Source organism: Castanea sativa, chromosome 5 (assembly GCF_040712315.1).
Source record: "Castanea sativa cultivar Marrone di Chiusa Pesio chromosome 5, ASM4071231v1".
NCBI classification, from domain to species: domain Eukaryota; kingdom Viridiplantae; phylum Streptophyta; class Magnoliopsida; order Fagales; family Fagaceae; genus Castanea; species Castanea sativa.
Window position 1 is genome coordinate 75,731,285 of NC_134017.1, and position 25,358 is coordinate 75,756,642.

General features: G+C 32.1%; 1 protein-coding gene across 2 annotated transcripts; it reads left to right on the forward strand.

Annotated features, from left to right (window-relative positions):
* The first annotated feature begins 835 nt into the window (after positions 1-835).
* LOC142636196 (F-box protein At3g07870-like) lies at positions 836-8,628 on the forward strand. 2 transcript variants are annotated; one of them, XR_012844269.1, is made up of 3 exons: positions 836-963; positions 1,078-1,139; positions 5,198-5,288. XR_012844269.1 is itself a non-coding variant. In XM_075810325.1 (3 exons), exon 3 carries the CDS (start codon positions 7,375-7,377, stop codon positions 8,539-8,541), a length of 1,167 nt encoding a protein of 388 aa, XP_075666440.1. In that variant the 5' UTR covers positions 836-963; positions 1,078-1,139; positions 7,352-7,374; the 3' UTR covers positions 8,542-8,628. The 2 variants fall into 2 exon arrangements, 1 of the variants encoding a protein (XP_075666440.1); XM_075810325.1 differs by lacking the exon at positions 5,198-5,288 and adding an exon at positions 7,352-8,628.
* The last annotated feature ends 16,730 nt before the right edge of the window (positions 8,629-25,358 follow it).

Here is a 25,358-nt window from a genome sequence, read left to right on the forward strand (position 1 = left end):
ATGAGTTTTGCTTCATTGTCTTTAAAGTTCATCCAAATTTAGTCAGATATTGAAATGGATAGTAACATTATAAACTAATTGCCTTTTTATTTCTTTGGGTAAGTAACCTAAATGTCAAACCTACATGTCTACATCAAAAGACTATTCTCCCTTTAGTAACAACATATGGTGTCAACCATCTTTGGAACAGAAAATAAACAAATATGAAGCTCAATTGCATGACATAAAAATTAACAAGTTTGTTTTATGTGATTGCAAGTTTTGCTCTTTCCATGCTCTCTGCCAAGCACAAGATATAGTCAACAAAGTCCATAAAATATGGTAGACCTGTGTAGGGCATATAAGATTTAAAGACACACTGGTTGAAATAGGAACAAAATGAGATTACAGGGAAAAAACACTTTTCCATGATCGTAAATGAATACACAGAATTTTGTGTAACTTTCGCTAAGTTTTCGGGGGTGTTTGGTAGAGTAGTTTGAGTCGAGATTTTTATAGTTTTTTGAAATACATGTGGATGAAAAAATGTGTGAAAATGTGTGAAAATGTGTGTAATGTTGTTTAAAATGTAAAAATGTGAATTTGAGATGGGAAAACAAATGGGCGCCTCATTTCCCACAGTTTTGTCCCTCCTTTTTCCTTTTTTTTTTCCTTTTTCTTTTTCTTCACGTTTCTTTCATTCTTTTCTTTCTTTTCATTCTTTTCTTTATGTTCATTGTGTCCCACTTCTCCCTTTTGTCCCACTTCTATATTCTTCCCCCCATTTCACTTCTTCACACCTCTTCTATATTCTTCCCCCATATCACTTCTTCACACCTTGCTGCCGCCAGCGCTTGCCACCCATAGCCACTGCCCTTGCCGCCGCCAACCAACCGATCTACGAGCTCTTCCCTCTCTAGTTACCACCCACTGCCACCACCATACTTTTTTCCCTCTTTTTTGGTGTTCAAGTTTCTTTAAAGTGTAAGTCTTTATGTTTTGGCTTTATGGGTTTGCTTTGATTTGGTTTTTCTTTAATGGGTCATGGAACTTTTGTACTAATTTTTGTTGTTTGCTTGTTTTGGTTGGATTTTGCAGAAAGCTCTTATTCAAATTTGGCTTTTTGAGCAAGAAGACCTAAGCATCAAGGTTGAATCATTGTAAGTTTATGTACAAGTTTGTAAATCTTGTATTTTTTTTTTTTTGACAAGAGATTTATTGTGATTTCTATGACAAGTGATTTTTTGTTTGATTTATTGTTTGGCAACCATGTGAGTTGGGTTTCTTGAGAAATCATTTGGGTTTTTCATTTATATGGGAGATTGGGTTTAATTTTTTAAAGAGAGTTTCCTTGCATTTTGAAACGTCTTTGGCATATGTGGTTGTGATTGTGGTGTTAACTATAAATTTGTGCAAGTAATGTGAGCATATGTCTTTTGCTTACCAAGTTTTTGATAAATTGCCTATATGAGTTATGGGATTGAATTTCTTGACTTACGTTATGATGATTGTTATATGAGGTTATGGGTTGTAATCCTAGTTGTTTATATATGCTAACACATGTAGCTTTAAGGTTTAATCAAGACACCATGCCAAAGCATGGTGTTAAAATTATAGTATTTTTTTGTGACTTTAAATCTGTCAGGGACAGATTTGAGTCAGATGCACTACGTGATTTTTAATAAATTATAAAAAAAATATATATTTTGAGCTGAATATTTTATGGTACATACTAGACATATAAGGGCTTCTCCATATTTAATTTCAAGCTTTTTGGATAACACTAAGTGAACCAAACAAATTTTTGAAAAGAGCTAACCTGTTGCAAATTTAATCAGAAATTATGATTAGAATTTTGAGACTATAAGGAATTTACTACAAGCTTTTGTTGTGTGGTTTATCTTGTAAGTTCATATGTGCTTTACTTTGGCTAATTTTATCATGGTTTGGTAATGACATGCTTTGTATTAAGTTGGTAAATGCACATTGTTTGTGGTAGGGAAATAAAATGTTTTGGTTGTGTTATAGCCTATGAGTTTCTTGTATTCTTGTTTGGTTCCTGTTTGGGTAGGGGTGCTCGTCTTAGGATGGTAAAGCTAGGCTTTAGGGCCTTAGGTTTGGTTGAGTTATATTTGTTGATTACCTTTATTTTTTCAATATTTGTAAGCATTCTTAAACATTTTATATTATGATGTTGATAATTGTGTTGAGGTGGATTGTTGGGTTGGAGCAAGTAGGTGGCTTGTATGGTGTTATAAGGTGGTTTCAATTGTTATTGGGAGTGTTTATTGTTTTTTGAAAATTTGGATATATGTTGTTGAGTTATATTTGTTTGATTATTTCATTTCTTTCACATGTCGAACATGCAAACTAAGTGAGACTTTCAAGAGATATTGGTTAGTTACCATGGTTTTTGCTTATTTCTTAAGAGTTTCAAGACTTAGTCCATTTGTGTGAATGAAGAAATGGATAGACTTGATATGGTTTGTTTATTAAATTTAGGGTTGTGTCATCTTATTTGTATGTTTATGTAAGTGGTTATGAAGTTGTTGTGTCTTAAATCCCTAAGTTTATGTGTGATCCTATTTCCATGGTTTTTGCTTATTTCTTAAGAGTTTCAAGACTTAGTTCATTTGTGTGAATGAAGATATGGATAGATTTGAAGATATGGATAGACTTAGTTGTATAGTACAATGAGGCCTATGAATAATACCAAAAAAAAACTAAAAACTCAAATAAGTTGAAGCAAATAAGTACATCCCAAACAGGCTCTAATAGTACTTTACATACTGAAAAAGAAAAAGAAAAAGATATTGAACAGGACATCGTAATCATATAGCTCATGCTTGGTGGGTTCTAACTAGGGGTGTCAATGTTAACACAACACAAGCTTTTATTGGTTAAGGTTGGGCCTTAGCTATTTCCAGTCATAAACAAGTCAACCTAAAAGATACACAATAAAATAAATAAATAAAAAAACGTGTCATAAGTGGGTCAACCCATGTGACTCGCAATTGACACGTGTAACATGTCAACTTATTCATGTCAACCTGAAATAACTCATTTAACACAACTTGTTTAACTCATATAACAAATAAATATTTATTTTATTTTAGATTTGTCATATACCTTTTATATCCAATATATATTTTAAACTTGAAAGGAAAGTAAGTGATTACAAAAACTTATACATGATATGATTGTAAGTTGCAATTTTACAAATTCTAAAGAATATATGGATGATACTCATAGTCATAGTCATAGTCATGATTAGTCTAGCTACTGGTTGCTCCAACTCTTTCAACATTGATACTTAACATTTGATGAGTTATGCGGATGTTACATTTTTGTTGAACTACATTATTTTGAATTTGGGTTAAAGTGTATGCACTTCTTTTGGAATATAAAGAACTTATTTATAGATGGATGTTATATTTTTGTTAAACTATGTATGTTATTTTGATTTGGATATTAAATAAATAAAACTCATTTTTTGACTAATAGATAAGATTTAACAATAATCACATTTTTTATTTTGTTTTTTTCCCTCAAGTTGCATGATTTAACAATAATTTAAAACAAATTTAAATTCTATTGAAACTAAAAGTCTATTATAAAAAAAATTTCAACTTAAATCCCTCACAACACACGCTTTTGTATCTTATTAAATTAATATTTTATTAGGATATTAAGCTACAAAGCTCTTGATTAAGGATAAGATTTAACAATTGTTTAATTTAGATAAAGTTTTATAATCTACTTTTGAGAAACTTAAATTCTACTTCAACTAAAAGTCTATTATCAAAAAATTTAGAACCTATATATATTCAGCCATAGTTTTCATGGTTGTATCAAGTGGCTACTCTTAACATATCTGATTCCCTAGTATAATTTGCAACCAAATATGGAAATCATTAAACATTCATGGGAATCATAAAACATTCCCACATACTAAACGCCATGTTTTTCGATTTTTTTCCCTCAGGTTGAATGATTTAACAATAATTTAAAACAGATTTAAAGTCTATTCAAACTAAAAGCTCTTTCTAAAAAATTTCTAAACTTAAATCTCACACAACCCATGCTTTTGTTTTTGTTTTGTTCCTCAAGTTGTATCTTATTAAATTAATATTTTATTAGAATATTAAACTACAAAGCTCTTGACTAAGAGATAATATTTAACAATAATTTAATAGTTAAAGTTTAGATACAAATTTGGTTGTAGTCTAAAGCTACAATTTATTTAAAAATTACTACATATTTTGAAAATTAAACTGTTAGACAGAATGTTCTTTATGCTCTTGATACACATGTCAAATTTGTGTCAATTAAATATTATTTACTATATGAATTATAATCTTATATTTTATACATAATTTAAAACTAACCTTAATCTATGTATCTATATATAAAACCAATGTCTCTGAAGCTCCAACAATTTTTCATATCAACATTTTTTTTTCTATTTTTTAAACTTGATTTAAAAATAAATCTCATTCCCCCCCACCCCCCAAAAAAAATACATGTTACAAAACCCAATACCTCTTTAAAACCAAAAAACAAAAAAAATCTCTCATCTTCTCACACGCTAACATCTCATTCCCCTAAACCTAACTCACCCTTTCCTTCCTCCATAATCAAAACCCAAAACTCAGATTCTCCCGCCGCCATCGCCTCCATGGATTGCCACCACCATGGATCACCACCACTGCATCTTTTGGTTTTCCTTTCTGTATTATGCGACTCATTTTCTGTCTGTTATTATTTTCAATTGAAAATCAAGATCCATACCCAAAGCCTAGGTACGCTTGCTTTCCACTTTCTCTGAATTTAAGTATTTCAATTGAAACCAAATAGAGGAAAGGCAACCTACTAAATGAGGGAAACAGAGGAGATAGTATCAATTTAATGGTTTTTTTTTGTTTGTGTGTTTTTGAAAGGCCTAAGAGTCAGCCTGGAGATTAATATATTTGGCTGAAAAATTATTTTATATTGATGTAGATTGTGGTTTCAAAATTTTCAGTGATATATATGGGCTATTTGTTGCAGATAGTTTTGTTTATGGGGTTCAATAAAAAAATTTGGCACATTTGATTTTATGCTAAATAGTTATTGGGTTTTGTTTTAGAAAATCTTTTGATTTTTAATGTTATTTTGATTGACTTTTTTTTTCTTCTTTCGGTTGATGCTGACTACTATCTTGATTTAATTGATGAAGTCTTGAAACACACATATTATTACTCAGTGAGGTGTTACACTGATAGCATATATTATTGATAAAGCACTGGAGCTTGCAGCACGATCTAGAGATAATAATGGTCAATGGGTTAACGTTGTGGGGTAACTGCCAATACTTGGACCTTTAAGGAAGCCTTTGAGTTGACTGCACTGAAACAAGCAGATATTGCTATCATCGATAATGCAGATCTGATATGTAACATGATTGACCTTTTTCAGTTTCCCTTTTTAAGTAATTTTGCTTCAATGGACATTGCTCATTTTGATCAACATGTATTTAGCTACTTGAATTCTGTTAGATGCAAACTTACATTTAAAACATAATTGGTATGCTATTGAAATAATTAAGGTTGAAGTTTAATCTTGGGTTTGAGACAGTTTCATATCTATGCAAATATTCTTTTACTCTACTTTTTTTTCCCCCTAATAATGAAGCAGCATTTTTGCAGTTTTGCATATGTAAATTTTAGGTTTTTTATGATGGATAAGATTTAAAAATCTAGTTGTCATTGATCTGAGCATTTATTTGATATGAGCAGGAGGTTTAAAATTTTAGAACTTTTACCCTGGCCTTTTCATAATTTTGCTTGGAGTCAAAGTGGTGTGCAGTTACTTTTGAGAATATTATTTCCTTAGGAATTTCTTGATATTGATTTGAAAGCCATTTTAGTAGTTGTGTCTCTATTTAATGCTACTTTTATTTGCTTATATCCCACTTTGAACACCATTTTTAAGAAAAATTATTAGTTTATTACATACCTTGTGTTGGTTTTAAAACTAACGCTTGACAGTTAGTTTTTTGTCATTAGTGTGTTAGCTATGCTTTTGATGATAGATGTGTCTATTTCTACTAACAATTTCTAATGGATTACAAAGTATACTTGGATTAGCAACTATATACTTCTCTTTATATTGTTGTGATTGGTGACATTAAGTAACAACCATATCTTAACGTCAATTATATAGTATTTTGTTCTACCAAATAAATTACTAATTTGAGTTGTCTTTCTTTGTCATAGGGTTAGTTAATCTATTGATTGGCTGTCATTATGTCACTATTGAAACCAAACTAAAGGTCATATATTCTTTCTGGTATTTTTCTTTAATTTAAAATTTTGTGCATCAAATATTGTTAAATATAGGATATATTTTCTTTAACAAATATGATCTAGGTTTGGGTATTTTCTTGGGATAGATTATGATTTAGGCTTTTGGATTAGATAAAGGTATAAAGGTTAGATTTGGTTATGTTTTAGATATTTATTTGTGTTAGATTTTGTTTGGTTAACTAAACCGTGTGACTTGCTTCAAAATTGTACTTACCGTGTGTAATGCAATTGAGGAGGATGCATATTAAGTCAACTTTACATACATACTAAACAAATAGTAGGTATGGAAATAAACATTACCTTTATGAACTGTAAGTGCAATAGAGATATTTATCATTGCAATAAACATTACCATTACTTGTGTTGCCTTTGGTTCCATCTGGAACTCAATGATTTTTTGTAGATAAGCTTTGGCTTTGCAGAAAAAATTTTCAACTGATAAAATGGTCCAACCTGATATGATCTTTTGTACTAATTTCTTAAACAAGTGATTGTGTCTAATGTTTCACCAAATTATTTGACCCATGGAAGACTGGACCTATATCAGATCTCTATGTTGGTGTTTCAACTTTGCATAAAGCTGCAAGCAAGTTCACTTTATAGATATCATATCATATGCCAAGGCTTTGCATCTTCAAGGGATTTTTTTTTCCTGTTAAATCTAAATGCAAAAAATGTATTATTGCATAGTTATATTTCTTTTCCACTTGATGTAGTGTGCATATATTGCACATTTTTATTTGAAATTGTTGCTGCATTCTAGGCAAAGATTTTTGTATGGTTTTGATTCAAGAAGTGGTACAAATTGAAAATATTGTTATCTTCTTTTAGCAGGTTACGTATAGCTATATTTTTACTTAATTTTATTTATTTTCAAATAAATGTACTTTCAAATAAAATAATTATATTTAATTTTTATTTAGTAATCCCGTGCATAGCACGAGTTAACGACTAGTTAATATATAAGCGTAAGCCGTAACACAACCTTAACCTTAATTAATCCGCACCATCTCTAATATTTTCAGACGCAGAGAAACAAAGAAAAAACATGTCAGACTATTTGTCCCCAGAGGTGATTGGAGAAATTCTTCTAGAACTACCGGCAAAGTCAGTGCTGAGGTTTAGGTCAGTTTGCAAGACATGGTACTCTCTCATCTCTAACTCTCACTTTGCCAACGCTTACCTCGCTCGCAGCAATCAACGCTCATCACCCTATTTTCTATTTGGACGTCGTGAAAACGAAAAGGTATGTTTCAGTTTGCATAGCAATCCAGCCATGGACTCATCAGATTTCATTGAGTTCCACCCTCCTTATGAGAATTATGGTCCTAATATGACTTATGGCTATGGGCATTTGTGTGGCTGGAGTTGGAGTTGGAACGACGTCTTCCAAATAGTCGGCTCAGTCAATGGACTAATTTGTCTAGTTGATAGTCATTATAAACTATATGAAAAATATTTTCTTTGGAATCCTTCTATTAATAGAACCGTGCAACTTCCATTTGTTAAAAATCTCTTACCTGAAGAATGTAATTATTGCCATGGCTTTGGATATCACGCCCCAACTAATGAGTACAAAGTGGCGAGAATTATGCATTTTGATGACTATATTGCTGTGGTTGAGATTTGTGCTCTTAACAGTTCTAGGGAATGGCATTCTTTCAAATTAAGAGCTGACTTTTATCTTCAAGGAGGAGAGACCTCGGTTTTTATGAATGGGAGATTGCATTGGCTTGCTCAGAAGTACCACACGCGGGAGGATTATACCCGTCTCAATTTTATTCTTTCTTTTGATTTGGGTTATGAGATTGGTGATGAGAATATTGTTTATCATGAAGTGCCTATTCCTAAGGTCTTTGAAATAAAAGAGGATCAATATTCATTAGATGGGGCACATATTGCAATGCTTAATGGATTACTTGCTCTTTACGGATGGTTAGATGAAACGTATGATGTGTGGGTGATGAAAGAGTATGGAGTTGTGGAATCTTGGACTAAGTTATACATTATTGATCATGGAATAATATTGGGAAGAGTGATAGGTTTTAAGAAAAATGGTGAAGTTTTAGTAACTAGGAATGATAGAGACTTGCTTTTGTATGAACCAAATAGCCAAAGAATCATATGGGATCTTCAAAAAAATTACGTATCAAGTTATTTCTATTTAGATAATTATGTGGAAAGTCTAGTTCTATTTGATACAGATGGAGTTTAAGAACAAGAAGAATAAGAAGTGAAGGTAGAATATGAAGTAAAGTTATTTTAAATTTAAGTTGAAATGTATGCACTTCTTTTGGGATGTAAAGAACGAATTTATAGATGGATATTATATTGTTGTTGAACTATATTTGTTATTTTGATTTGGGTTGAAGTGTATGCACTTTTTTTAAGATGTAAAGAACTTATTTCTAGATGGATGATACTACATTATAAACTTAATATTATTTATTAAGTACTTTGATGTTATTTAAACTTTTGGACAATATGATTTTAAGTAATATTTGATGTTATTATTATTTTTCAAATCATATGCTTAATAGGTATTTTGATGTTATAAGTTTATATTAAATTTATTGTTTATTAAATTTATAATAATATTAATCAAGAGCTTTTTTGAAACGGGTTAAATTGATTGAATTTATGACAACCTAGCATGTTTAATATTAGGCAGGTTGAAATGGGTCGTGTCACATTCGTGTCAACCAAACACTACCCATTAATTAAGCTTGTCAAATGTGTGTCAATCTACTTTATTAACAAGTTATATTAGGGTTGAAGGTTCATGACATGATTATTAAATGGATTAAGTTTGGGTTCGAATACTCTTACCTCAACATGACTCGAACACGACACAATAACCAAAATTGACACCCCTGTTCTAATTAATTTAATTGATAAAAATCTTTTCCTATAAAATAAAAATCAATTGGTACCTCAGTGAGATGATAAATCACAATCATTATAAAACGAATATTATAAATTGAAATTTTATTGTATTTATTTTTAAAAAATCTCTTTTAAGGCAACTGTTGGTGGATATGATTTTCCCCTAAATAATTCATATTTTTAGGCTTTTTTTTTTTTTTTTGTCTCTTTCCTTTTTCAATCATCTAAAAAGGAAGGATGAATTATATATAAAATAAAAAAATAAAAATAAAAATTGAGCCTCCGTTGCCAACGGGATAAATGGATGAATGAAAGTATGAACCCACCTATATATGTTTTGGTCTGGTTCAGATAGAATAAAAGGGCTGAGCCCAAATTACACTTCTGGCTGATCTGCTTGTAGTTTTCTACAATCTACACGTATCTACTTCAACTCCGAGTAGGACTAGGACTCATACTCCCATAGCGTCGTAGTATTATAAACCGTAACACAACCAACCCCAATCCGCACCATCTCTCATATTTTTCAGACGCAGAGAAACAAAGGAAAAAACATGTCAGACTATTTGCCCGCAGAGGTGATTGAAGAAATTCTTCTAGAACTACCGGCAAAGCCAGTGCTGAGGTTTAGATCAGTTTGCAAGACATGGTACTCTCTCATCTCTAACTCTCGCTTTGCCAAAGCTTACCTCGCTCGCAACAACCAACGCTCTTCACCCTATTTTCTATTTGGACGTTTTGAGTACCAAAAAGTTTGCATAGCAATCCAGCCATAGATGACTCATCAGATTTCATTGAGTTCGACCCTCCTTATGACACTTGGGATACCTGGTGCTGGACCTACAAAATAGTCGGTTCAGTCAATGGGTTAATTTGTCTAGTTGATAGTCATCATCATGCTTATGAAAAATATTTTCTTTGGAACCCTTCTGTTAATAGATTCGTGAGACTTCCATTGGTTACAAATCTCGATCAATCACCATATGTATATTGTCTTGGCTTTGGATATCACGCCCCAACTAATGAGTACAAAGTGGTGAGAATTATGTAGTTGGATTATGATACTCCTTTGGCTGAGATTTATGCTCTTAATGTTGGTTATATTTCAATAATTTAAGCATGATGATGACAAAACACAGATGTAAGAATAGTGAATAAGCAATAAACAAATAGAAATACAAGACAAAAGTAATAAACAAATAGTGAATATATATAAAGAGAAATTTGCAAATAATTAATAACTCACAAACCAAATACGTGAATAATAAACAATTCAAATCAAGTCTTGTGTTTGACACAATCTCCTTAAAGCAAACAGCACGAAAACGAAGCGCACACAGTCATGCTCTGCAAACTACTCAACGTTTCTTGCTCTCTCTTTGACACAGAATGAATACACAAAATAAAAACTTATATATGCCAAAAGCTCAACCTAATGCCCAACTCATGAGCATATAAACTCATATATTATCTCTTTCCTTTTTCATGTAGGACTCAGGATTTTTACCACTTTTAATAGTATCTTCAAGTGAACATAGAAATATTAATTTTTTATTCACTCCATGCTATTTTTCCAACACTTAACACTAGGGAATGGCACCGTTTTACTTTCCCACCAAGTGCTAGCTTCATTGTTCAACAAGCGACTGTCTCGGTTTCTATGAATGGGGTATTGCACTGGCTTTCTTGGAACCCACGCAGGATACCTATCACAATTTTATTCTTTCTTTCGATTTGGGTGATGAGATTGTTTATAATGAAGTGCCTGTTCCTAAGGTTTTAGAAATAGAAGGGGGTCAATATTCATTAGAGGGGAGACAGATTGCAATGCTTAATGGATTACTTGCTCTATACGGAGGGTTTTGTAACTACTATGAGTGTTTTGAGATAAGTATGATGTGTGGGTGATGAAAGAGTATGGAGTTGTGGAATATTGGACTAAGTTATGCTCTATTGATTTCGGTGTAAGATTGGGAAGGGTGAAGGTGATAGGTTTTAAGAAAAATGGTGAATTTCTAATAATAACTTCGAATGATAAAGACTTGCTTTTGTATGAATCAAATAGCCAAAGTATCATATGGGTTCTTCAAAAGAATGACATATCAAGCTGTTTCTATTTAGATAATTATGTGGAAAGTCTAGTTTTATTTGATGCAGCGAATGGAGTTTACGAACAAGAAAAATATGATGTAAAGGTAGGATGTGCCTTGAAAATCTGTAAAATGCATAATTCTAAGTTTTTTTTAAAAATAATTTTTAGAGTTACAACTATATAGGTCAGTCATACAACTATGAACTTTTGGTCACAGTTGTCACCATTGTACCCACAAATGTAAGTTATACTTCATAGATTTTGTTTATATTTTTATAGTTACTTATTTTATGTAGTTGAAGGATTCTCTAAACAATCAATCACTATATGTCAATTTTCCTTGTGGCCATCCGTTCAAACTAGGCCTATTCCATAGGCATATTTTTTTACATCTATTCAAACTTTCGGTACGCCCATAAGTTAAATTAAACGAAAGAGAAAAAATGCACAATTTTTGAAGGCTATCAGCCTATCACTGGTGAATTTGGTCCAGACTAAATAATTAAATGGGTTTTGTAATGGGCTATAGAAACCAAGATTTTGTGATGCTAAGCACCACTAAAACTAGCCCAATATTAATGATCGAGTTTGAGGTGGGTTTTACTTTGTAGACCTATATCTAAATCTTGACAACCCATTCAAAATGTATCATCTTCCCTTATCCTGTCCTAGGGTAGACTAGGAATTTTCAGTTAGGGGCTGATGTGTGTTGAAATACTAATATTAATTTTGTAATACTACACTACTACAGCATGTTTATAAACATATTAAATACAAAATTCTCAACTTTTACATACACACAAGATCATCTTTTTTATATATAGATATGATAGGCATGTTAAAAATTCAAATCTCGAAAATAAAATTTATCTGCTAAGCTAACTAGAATCTAGAATTTACATAAAATCTCGCATGCTCCATAACAAATACATATATAAAAAATAAATAAAAATAAAAAAACCTCACATGTTATTATTGCAACTCTCTTTTGCCATTATCATATGTTGTCGAATCTATCAAGCATGACCAAACCCAGCCCAAATGTCAAATGATTAAAAAAACATGAGCTTGGATAACATATATAATACCCAGTACATATCTAAACATTTATGATTAGAAGGGAAGGGGGGGGGGGTAAATTGCAGACAGATTCACACTTCCCATCTTATATTCACCAAGTCAGCATAGAGAATTTAGCAACCAAAAAAAAAGAAATTCAGCATAGAGGGAAAAAAAAAATTTCCCCTTAAAGTCAAAAGCCTCCATAAGGGAATCAGAGGAGGCATCAAATTATTCATGTCTGACCCTCCTAGTATTAAATTAACATCCTGATCTAGGAATACTTGGAAATTATCTTGATCGAGTCACATACATAACACTAATATAAAATATATATAAAAAAAAAATGACAAAATTTAGTTACAAAATTAGTTGTATTTTTATACTACAACCTTATTCAGTATATTTTTGGCTAAAATGCAAAATTGATCATCTACTTTTCTTTAAATTTCATTTCAGTTCTTTAACTTTGTTTTCATTCATTTCAATTCTCTAAGTTTCAGATTTATTCAATTAAGGCCTTTCCGTTAACTTTTGTTAAAATTTTTTGAAAAAAAAAATCTAGAAAATATTTTTCAATCATTAATTGAATTTTTTAATTAAAAAATTTTGAAGAAAAATTTATAAAATTGAATAAACAAAAGTTGATGGAAAAGTTTTAATTGAATAAACTTGAAAGTTAGAGGACTAAAATGAACAAAGGCAAAGTTAAAGGACTGAAATGAAATCTGAAGAAACTTAGAGGGTCAGTTTTGCATTTTACCCTATATTTTTTATTGAAAGTTAATTTTGACAAATATCCACTATTGGATTATATCTTCTTCTTATACACTCTATGCTTGTAAAATTTTTAGAAAATTGAATATCATTAACTGTGTCATCAATAAATTGTTTAAATTATAAATTTTTGTAATTTAAAATTCTACATAAAATATAATAAAATTAACAACTAATAATTGTACGAATTAAATAAGCTAATCTATATATAATAATAATAGGTGAAACTGAGAGAAAATACAATTAAATTCTAAATTGAAGTTTAATTTTATGCCACGTGTCTTATCTAATTTTAAATTTATGTGTCAAGTGAATTATTAGGTGCAAAAATCAAAGAGTCTAAATTCAATTAGATTCTAAATTGAATTTTAATTGAAATTCAATTTTGTGCCATGTGCCCCATTTAATTTTTTAATTTTTGTGACAAGTAAATTATTGGGTACAAAAATCAAAGAGTCTAGATCTAATTAGATTATAAATCATGTCTAGTCAAAGGTGTTCCCACGAATTTAGACTAAAACTTGTATAGTTTTATTATTACCTCAGCCTACAATAGGAAAAAGGAGAAACAAAATAAATAGATGAAAAGGGCTAGGTTTATTGGCTTAGCCTTGTAGTTGTGGGGTACCCTACTCAACAAAGAAACCCAGCACAACCTACTCAATGAGCTTCCTCTTTCTTTTTCCTTTACTCATTTTCTTTTTCTTTTTTTTCTTTTTTTTGGCTTGAATCTAAAACATTTTTCTCTGCGTTTTCTTTTCAGCCAAATACCAACAGAAGAAACCAACACAGCCAGCAATAATCAAAGCAAAGAGAACCAAAAAAAAAAAAAAACAAACAAACAAACATGGCATCAACTGGGTAAACCCGAAATTCCTCTTTTCATTTTTCTATAGCTCTATTTACACTTTTTGTACACAATACACACACCATCACGGAGTCACAGCACCCACATTCTACTTCTAATCTACTCACACATACATGCGCGATACTCACCTGGACACAACACAATAGCACAAAAAGGTCCATAGCTTACCCCCTGTTTAAGATTATGGGTTTGAGATAGTAACTTTTGGTTCGGGTTAAGAGAGAGAGATGGTGAGAGTAGGTGCAACCACCGTCTGTGGTGGTGATGAAGATCGAAGATGGAGGACGCTTGAGCTTCAGCCAATGGGTTTTTGCAGAGAGAACTCGGGTTGAAAGACTGGTTTAGGGAGAAGGAATATAGGAAACGAGCCGAGTCAGACAAGACCCAATGTTGTGGGGTTCCTTACTTATTTAGACTTATGTAGGATTTGCTCCAACCCAGCTCAATGGGCTTCTCTCAAGTGAGATTAATCCCACCCAACCAGGCCATTAGCTCTAGAGCCTTAGGCCCATTCTGTTTTAGCCCAATCCGAAGATAACTCTAATAGGCATCCAGCCCCAGCCCATCACTCCTTTAATGTTAGCCCAGATCCGAACATACACGGGGCCTAGGCCCTTACACTTTGGATATATGCCCATATCACTTTTTAATACATGTTTCAGCCCACCTTTCGGATAAAAAGGGTCCATCTGCGTGTTTTCCTTTTAATTAATAAAATGCCATCATGTTGTCATATTTGCATATTGGTCCATATGTTGTCATATTTGCATGGTGTTATATGGCAGTTGAGTTGATATTGGGAGTGTTGATTTCTTTGTATATATTTTCTAAGTTTTGAAGTATATCTAGAATTGAATACATAAAGTATTTATCAATTTTTAAACTTTTAATTCTTTTTGGACTAAAAATAAAGGATTGTATGAATGAAATTGTGACTCTTGATATAATGTGTCACTCCAAAGTATATTGGAGGTTTAGATGTTAGAAAACGTTATGTATGACATTTCATTATCTTGATGACTTAACATTCACCTTGTATGTGTGGTCAGATATGGATAATAGTTGGATGACACTTGGTAAGACACCTAGAGATAGACTAAGTCAACAATATATTGATGGGGTGAATTCATTTCTTACTTTTGCAATGACTGTTGTGGACCAAAGTGGAATAATTTTGTGCCCATGTATTGACTGTTTGAATTGCTATCAACAATCTACTCACATTGTGCAAATTCATTTGCTTCATCATGGGATTATGCAAGATTATACTAAGTGGTACTATCATGGAGAACCCTGTGAATTAAATGAGCACATTGATGATGAAGAAATGCCAGACAATGATCATCTGAATGGTATTGACGCCTTGGTGTAGGATCAAATTAGAGGGGAACCAAGAGATACAACCCAGCAAGAGGAGGAAGTGCGTAATTTTGATAAAATTTTTAGTGATTCAAAGCATGAGCTGTATCCAGGTTGCACAGATTACACTCTTTTGAAGTTTGTCATTGAGATGCTAAATGTGAAGGTAACAACCAACTTGAGTAATAAGGGACTTGACATGATACTAGACTTGTTGAGTAAGCTTTTACCGAAAGGTAACTTGGTTTCAAGGTCAACTTATGAAGCAAAGAAGATATTACATGACTTAGGATTATCATATGAGCACATTCATGCATGTAAAAATGATTGTGCTCTCTTTTGGAAGGAAAATGAAAACCTTGATAAATGTTCGGTGTGTCCGATGCCTAGATAGAAGGATAATAGAACAGGTGGTAAGAAGCTTGCTCAAAAAGTATTGCTCTACTTCCCATTGACTCTGAGGTTGGGAGATTATACATGTCTAGAAAAAGAGCTGAAGACATGAGATGGTACATAGAAAAACGTGTGAATAATGGGATATTAAGGCATCTAGCTGATAGTCAGGAGTGAAAGGCATTTGATTTGAAACATCATGAATTGGCCCTAGAACCTCGCAATGTGAGGCTAGGGATGGCTACAGATAGTTTTAACCCTTTTGGGAATATGAACAATAACTATAATATGTGACCTGTCATACTCATTCCCTATAACCTACCGCCTTGGTTAGTATGAAAGAACCTTATTTTATGATGTCCTTACTTATTCCTAGACCCAATCAACCAAGAAATGAGTTTGATGTTTTCTTGAGGCTATTGGTTGATGAGTTGAAGGAGTTGTGGGAAAAGGGTGCACGCACTTACGATGCATCTTGTGGTATGCATTTTCAGATGTGTGTCGCTTTGTTGTGGACAATACATGACTATCTTGGATTTGATAATGTGTTTGGGTGGAGGACAATGGGTTATCATGCTTGTTGCACTTGCAATGATGAACCATATTCGGAGACATTGGAAAGTAAAATTGAATACACTAACCATCGAGCCTACTTGCCTATGGACCACCCTTGGCGAAGGAGTTGTTCCTTCAATGGTAAAATTAAGAAACGGATGAGATCATTGGAGTTACCGGTGAAAAAGATAAATGAGCAATTAGACCGAATGCCAAATACAATTTTGGGAAAGAATCCAAACAACAAGAAAGCATCCAATTATTGGGGAACCGAATTGGTCAAAGGAAAGTATCCTATACAAGCTACCATACTGGAGGAATAAGAAGCTTAAACACAACATTAATGTCATGCATGTTGAGAAAATATTAGTGAGAGTACATTCGGAACATTGTTGGGAATTGAGGGGAAAAACAAGGACATAGACAAGGCACGTAAGGACTTGAAAAATATGGGCATAAGGAGCGTTTTGCACCTCCAAGAATGTCCTGATGGATCATTTGACAAGCCTCATGCCTTCTTGTATCCTGAAGAAAGGGATAGTTTTTATGAATTTTTGAAATCAGTCAAATATCCAGATGGCTATGCAGCAAACATATCAAGGTCGGTGAACACAAGAAATGATAGACTATTAAATCTGAAAAGTCATGACTGTCATGTGCTATTATAGCGGATTCTTCCAATTGGGATCCGGGGTTTTGCTAATAAGGACATTTGTACGGTATTATTTGAGTTGGACAGTTTCTTTCAAGACTTATGCTCTAAAACCCTAAGGAAGAGCGATTTGGAGAAATTAGAAGGACGTATACTTCTCATACTATGCAAACTCGAGAAGTACTTTCCTCCCTCCTTCTTTGATGTAATGGTTCATCTTGCTGTTCACCTACCTCGTGAAGCCATTCTTGGAGGACCAGTGCAATATAGATGGATGTATCCCATTGAAAGGTAACTCTCTCCATCCATTAATTATTAGTTTGCCGAATGTTTTTTTTAAGCAAATTATATTGCGTATGTAGTCATACTCCCAATTTATTTTTCCTTGAAGGTTTCTTGGAACGTTGAAAGAATACATTTCCAACCGAGCTCGACCAGAAGGTTCAATTGCAGAGGCTTACATTCTTAAAGAGTGTATTACTTTCTCATCATTATATCTTGATGGAGCTGAAACATGCTTGAATTGTCTTTAATATTATTTGCATTTCTTAGCTGAATATAAATCACTTGTTTTGAATAGTGAACACAAAAACACATTACATAATCCAATTGGAGAAGACATAACTCAAATACAACAACGAAAGTTTCCTAAGCGGTTCAAAAAACGTGTAAGAAATTTTGAATCTTGTGACACATTAAATAGTATTAAGCTGCTTGATAGTTTTTTTACTACTAATGTCTCATGTTGCATGTCATTATAGATCTATAGATTGAAAGAGAACGACTCATCAGAAGTTACAAAACAAATGTGGTCATTAACAAATGGTCCTAAGTTGTTAATGAAAGAATACTCGGTCTGCATAGTCAATGGCGTAAGGTTCCATACAAAAGACTTGGACAATCGTCGTGTAGCCCAAAATAGCAGTGTATCTACAGAAGGGGACTATGATGGACAAATACATGACTTCTATGGTCATGTATGCAAATTTGGGAATTGAAGTATATGTATCAATATAAAGTTATTTTGTTTCAGTGTGAATGGTACAATACTGGTAATAAGACCAGTCGAATGAGAATGATACGAATTGAGACACATTGCACAAGTATCAATGTGCAAAGTCGGTGGTATCAAAATGATCCTTTCATATTACCTAGTCAGGCGAAACAAGTTTTCTACCTTCGTGATACCAAATGGGGTGAACCTTGGCATGTTGTGCAATGCGTACAATATAGAGGAGTGTTTAATGTGCCAGAAGTAGGTGATGGAGAATCTAATGATCAAACAGAAGCTATTGAAGCATTCCAACAATAAGCCATTAGCGATGTTGTCCCTATCGATGTTGAAGATAATGTTCAATATTGTAAGGGTAGTATTGAAGTTAAGAATATTCCAGAAGGTTTGGGAGAGCAAGGGGATAACAATGAAGATGAAGTGCATAACATTCCTGATTCTGATATGGATCTTAATATAGATTATGATATGTAGATTTCATTTTTTCTCCTTTGTATATGGAAACGAGTGTTTAATAATTTTTGATTCCCTATTATTTGTTCATGTATATTTCTATTTGATGTTCCAATTTATGTTTCGTACTTAGGAAGAATTTATAATGAATAGACATTATATTTTATTTTATATGTAAATTTATAGTTGCAGAAATGGCCAAAAAGCGCAAAAATATTTATAATATAATAACAAAATATGAGATGGAAAGAGCACAAAGAATCAAGCAAAACCAAGAGAGAATAAATGCTTTGGGATTGAAGCATCTATCAACTTTTCTGCCTAAATCTGGAAATGTGGGAAGAAAGAGAGTAAGTGTTCAGGTAGATGATGACGACTATGTATTAGCTATTGGTGATGAAGAGTTATCTAGTTCTTTAAATAATGAGATACTATATATATGATTTGGTGTATGCAATACTTCGTACTTTGTAATATTGTAATGAAATAACTTGTTTTTTTTTATGAATTTAAAAATCTATACATATTTTGGGATGACACAGATGGCACCAGGACGTAGCACTCGTTCATGCGGTGAGAAATTTACCCCAACAGTCCAGCATAAGGGTCCATTATCGAGCCTGCTTCTTGGTGGAGATTCTGAGGTACTATATACATAATTTGGTGCCTAAGATACTTTGTAATATTGTGTTTGGAATGATCAATGAAAATCATCGATTGAAGATATTTTAAATGATAAAATAACTTGTTTATATCTTAACTTGAATGAATTTAGATATCTTTATATACTTTTGCATGATACAGGTGACTCGTTATAAGCGTAAGAAATTTACCCCAGCAGTCCAGCATACCGGTCCATCATCAAGCACGCATCTTAGTGGAGATTCTTTTGCCCAAATTTCTACTAATGTTGAGGCACAGCTTGTGGGCACACCGTCTACCACAGATGGTGAGATATTTAAGTTCCATTACTTGATTTCATAATCACACTATATTTGGTTCACTTGTTGATTTAATTTGTATTATGTCTTGATAGCATCGACTTGTAGACGTGCTCGTGGCATGACGCGTGGATTAGGGGTACGAGGACTTGTTGAGTAACATGGGAAGCTACCGGTCCGCATTGCCGTAGAGTTTTGTGCTCCTGTTGGTGAACATGCAGGGAAGTTTGCTAGCCAAATTGGTGTACAAGTCCGTATGAACTTGTCCACTATGAATGTTTATAGTTGGAAGAATGTTGATAGCAATGAAAAAGAGGCGATCATTCAAAATGTAGCGGTATTTTAAATGTTTATAGTTGCCCATGAGTTTGATTTTGTTGTTTTAATTACATTGCTTTATACTTTATGTTGTATTTTATAGTGTATTATTGATGTTGTCACTAAGCATATTGAATTTAAGGAATGATATTTTCTTTATACATACCTCACTTTGCAGGATCAATTTAATATACAAGGAGAATCTGTACTTGTGAACAAATCTCTAAATACAAAGTGTGGTAGATTATTGAGCAGCCACTACAACAGGTTGTTTGCAAAATATAAAAAACTTGTGAATGATGAAGGAAGCACATATGCAAGAAACCACCTACCAAAAAATGTCACGCGAGAAAAATGGATTGAACTAATTGATAGAAAGTGAGGTGATGAAGATTGGCTGGTAATTAATACTTTGAAAATTTTAATTACAAGTGAAGTATGTTCTCACCTTTCACCTAGATAATCTCTACCTATATATGCATTGGATTAATGTTTTATGTAGATCTTATTATGGTGTCATGTCTACTAGATTATTCGTTCTATCAAATTTGTTTGATTAATATTTATTTGGAAGGTGGAGTAGATTAATATTGTAATATATATATATATAACTTAAGTCAAAACTCTAATATTTTCTTGGTCTTTATTCTTTATAGAAAGTCTCAACAAGAAATGCTAGAAACAGAAATAAAGAGGGAACGGTTTACAAAAACATTTATAGATGTGGAAACAAGTCGCTTGCAGTTAGGATGGATGAGGCGGTGTGTTATTTCAATTTTTCAAAAGCTTAGTATATTACTTGTTGTAATTAATTAACTTGTCTTCTAACATTGAAAAGGATATAATCAGATATGGAAAAATGGAGGTCATATTCCTAAATTGGCACAAGTCTACTATGATACCCACTTCAATTTAAAGACAAAATAGTGGGTACACCCTGATTGCGAACATACATATGTATGTATATCAGTACATGCCTTGAGTTTGCAAAACTAGAATATATGTATTTTTATTCTATATATGTTTGCAAAACTAGAACATATATATTTTTGATGGTTTCTATTATTTGAAATGACAACAAGAGATGTTGAGAGTGCAAGATGAGCATTGTAGCACTCCTGAAGCACAGCCTTTGACCGAAGAGGAGATATCTATGATGGTTCTTAAGCCGAGATCTGGCTATGTAAAGGGACTTGACATGAGACCTTCCTCATCTCTTAGGACTCCTGCCTCATCTTCCTCAACTCAGTATACTCAACAACTCGAAGGTCGAGTAGAAGAGCTCCAAGATGCAAACTACAGGCTGGAGGGTCAAGTAGAAGAGCTCCAGGATGCAAACTTCAGGCTGAAGAAGAAGATGGATTGCATCATACAATATTTGAGGAGTAAGGATGACAGTGACATTTGTGGCAGTGGGGGGAGCTCATCTACTAATTAGAACACATCTTGGTTAGTGTTTTATTTGCCTACCTAAGAGCATTAGTTTTGGGGCTTGTATATGGTATATGTTGCTATATTTTAGCATAAAAACACAAAAACAAGTATTATTCGATCTCTCAATTGTAAACATTTTTACAACTGTGCTATAGTAACCTCTTATATGTATGAGGATACAGTAGCACAATTGTGTTATAATTGTGTTTTTTGTTTAATGATGGTGGTGGGTTTTTGTTTGTGGTGGTAGTTGGATTTTTTTATTTAATGGTGGTGGTGGGTTTTGTGTTAATAATGGTGGCTGGATTTTTTGTTTATTGTGTGGTTGGGTTTTTGTGTTTATGGGGTGGTTGGGTTTTTTGTTTAATGTTGGTGGTGGGTTATTTGTTTATTGTGATGGCTGGGTTTTTTTTGTTTATGGTAGTAACTATGATTTTGTGTTAATGGTGGTGACTGTGTTTTTTGTTTAATGGTGGTGGTGGGTTTTTTTGTTTATAGTGGTGGCTGAGTTTTTTGTTTAATGTTGGTGATGACTTTTTTGTTTATTATGATGGTTGGGTTTTTTGTTTCTAGCAGTGGCTGAGTTTTTGTGTTAATGGTAGTGGCTGTGTTTTTTGTTTAATGGTGGTGGTGAGTTTTTTGTTTATAGTAGTGGCTAGGTTTTTGTGTTAATGGTGGTGACTGTTCTTTTCTTTTTAATGGTGGTGGTTGGGTTTTTTGTTTATGATAGTAGCTGAGTTTTTGTGCTAATGGTGGCGGCTGTGTTTTTTGTTTAATAGTGGTGGTGGGTTTTTTGTTTGTGATGGTGGTTGAGTTTTTTGTTTATTGTGATGACTAAGTTTTTTGTTTATGGTAGTGGCTGGGTGTTTGTGTTAATCGTGGTGGCTGTGTTTTTTGTTTAATGGTGGTGGTGAGTTTTTTGTTAATAGTGATGGCTGTGGTTTTTGTTTAATGCTAGTTTTTTTTTAATAGCGTTGGCTAGATTTTTTATTCGTTGTGGTTGGTGGGTTTGTGTTTATGATGGTGGCTAAATTTTTGTTTTGGATTTCACTTTATTTGTTTTGTTTTAAATTGGAATTTTTCTGCATTCTTTATGATTTCTCCGTAGTTTGTAATGTAGGTATGGTTCTTATTTGATAAGAATGTTGTGGGTCTTCTTTCATTGATAGTTTGGCTTCATATGATGTTGCATTATGATTATTTTGTCAAGTTTGCTATTGGGTATTCTATGAACATTTTTTGCATTGTCTTACTAATATTAATCTTTTTGTTGTTGTTGTAGTACATCTTATTAGGGACATAGGTTTGCAGTCTAGTTTGCTATTAATGTATTTTCCTTTACATTTGTGCAGATATGGGATTGGTGGCAAAAGGATAGCTTTTGTGGGACTACTTGAACTCAAATAATTTTCTGTAAAGTTTGGAAGCTAAGACATTATTTGTATGTAAATGGTTGTAATTACTTTGTGAACATCTTTATTGCATTTTTAGATTATATGGATTTTATTTATGGATTTAGTTAGAAATGAATGAATTTTTTTTTTATGGATTTGGTTAGAAATTAATGGATTTTTTTTTAATATTAATGGATTTGGTTAGAAATGTACAGGTTAATGTAATGGCAAGTAAATGTAAAGAATATTAAAAATAAAATAAAATTGGTGACGATAATTTTTGTCGCATATTTGACTATAAGCAGAAATTGGTGACGAAATAATTTGTCACCTAATCTATTGAAATTATAAATAAATAATTAAAAACAATCAGTGACGCAAAACTTTGTCACCTGATCTATTGAAATTGGAAAAAAAAACATTTGGTGACGAAATATTCCATCACTGGAAATAAGGTTTAGTGATGAAAATATTAGGTGATGAAAAACTTTTGTCACCTATCATTTTTTATTGGTGACGAAATTTTTTCGTCACCTATCATTTTTTTATTAGTGATGAAACATTTTCGTCACCAATACATTCTATGACAGAGCTAAGATGACGAATGTTATTTCGTCACCGTATGTATTCGGTGACGAAATAAGGACATATTGTGACAAAAGGTTTCATCACCATAGTATACTTTTGTTGTAGTGTTATTAGGTGCAAAAATCAAAGAGTTTAAATTCAATTAGATTCTAAATTGAATTTTAATTGAAGTTCAATATTGTGCCATGTGTCCTATCTAATTTTTTAATTTTTATGGCAAGTGAATTATTAGATGCAAAAACTGAAGAGTTTAGATCCAATTAGATTTCAAATCATATATATATATATATATATATATATATATATATATATATATATATATATATATATATATATAATTGTGATTGGTTTTAAATGTACCTGTGCATATGCACAGAGTTACATGCTAGTAAAATTAAAACCAAATATACCATCAAAATTACAAATGAAATATTAGAAATTACTATATATTCAAAAAATACCATCTTCCCTTATCCTGCAGGGAAAAAGTAATAAATTTAGTTGGGGGCCGAGCTATTGAATTAATACACCAATATATACATTAGAACACATATATGGGCTGGTATGTGTAGTGATACAAAATTATTACAGATATCAATTTTGTAATACTAATTACTAAATTAAGTATGTCAAATTCCCCTTCCCTTATATATGTGTGTGTGTGTGTTTCTCAAAAAAAAAAAAAGTATGTCAAATTCTATGAACCCATGTATAAAAAATTATTGAATTTTAGATACACAATATTATTTTTAAGAGAACTTATAATATTATCTTCCTAGATTTTTGTGGGTGTAAAAAACAAACACTATTCCGATTAAAATGATTAAGTAGTTGACTTCACAATTTATTTATAAGAAATATAAAATAGAACTTCCACAATGGAAAATCTAAACAACTGATTAAAGGGAATGAGGGATGATAAGATTATCTATTGATGTATAAATCGTTTTCCTGAGGTACAAAGAGTTGAACAGAAAAGTAAAAACTCTTATCTCTTTTGAACTATTACAATTTTCTCTCTCTCTTGTTCTCCCTTAATTTTTTCTCTCTCGATGGTGGTGGTTAACTTGGATCTCCACAAGATCTCCTTCGGAGAGCTACTCTTTACATCACAAGCCTCTTCACTCCCACCCTCACCTATGGGCCAGACGCATCTTCTAAAGTTCTAACGCTTGATTTGCTAGGCTTTTGGCCTTTGGCGCTCCCCTCTACAATTTTAATGAGCATACTAAAGTTGTATGGTTTTATAAACAATATAATACAATAAACTTAAAGTAGGTTTTTTTGTGCCTTAAAAAAAAAGTAGTTTTTTTTTTTAGTTACACAATTTTATTTATAAGATAACTTATAATATTATCTTCCTAGATTTTAATGAGCATGCTAAAGTTGGGTAGTTTTATAAACAATATAGTACAATAAACTTAAAGTAGGGTTTTTTTGTGCCTTAAAAAAAGTAGTTTTTTTTTGGGGGAAAAAAAGCTTTTTTTCCTCCTCTATGTTTGGGGTGATTCATAATTTCCCTCCTCATCTTTAAAATCAACTAATTTCCCCCTTTATTTTTGGAAAATGAACAAATACCTTCCATCCGTCACTTTTTTAGAGAAATTACAATAATTACAAATGCAATTTAAGAAAACAATAGTACAATCTTCAACTTTTTCTCTTCCTTGTGGTGTGCAACTAATCATTTTTAAAAAAATTTTTGTTATGTTTAATTGAGAAATAAGTAACAAATTGGGGGTATTTGCTCATTTTCCAAACATAAATGGGCAAATTAGTTGATTTCCAAGATAGAGGGGGAATTGTGAACTAGTCAAACTTTTTTTTTTTTTTTTTTGAAAAATGAGTGAACTACTCAAACTTAAAAGGGTATAAAAATGTTTTTTCCCAATTTTTTTTTTTCATTATACAATAAAGTAGAATAAGAAAACAAACTTAGCATCTTCCATCAATCATAATTCATGTTATACAATCAAAGTAAATCTCGATTTCTTGAATCATCATTTCCTACGTCAACATTTTTGTTAGTTTTTTTATAGGCAACATTTTTATATTAGTTAATATCGTATGCGATTACAAAGACATTTTAAAATATAAGAGACGTTTCCAATTAAATTCTAAAAATTTGATTATCAAATACATAAATTTCAAATATTCTTTTCAAAATTTGAATATTCCATAGGATAAAAACTTAGATCCATACTTAAGGTGCACTACATTAAGTTCTTCAATTAAATCAAACATTTGCATT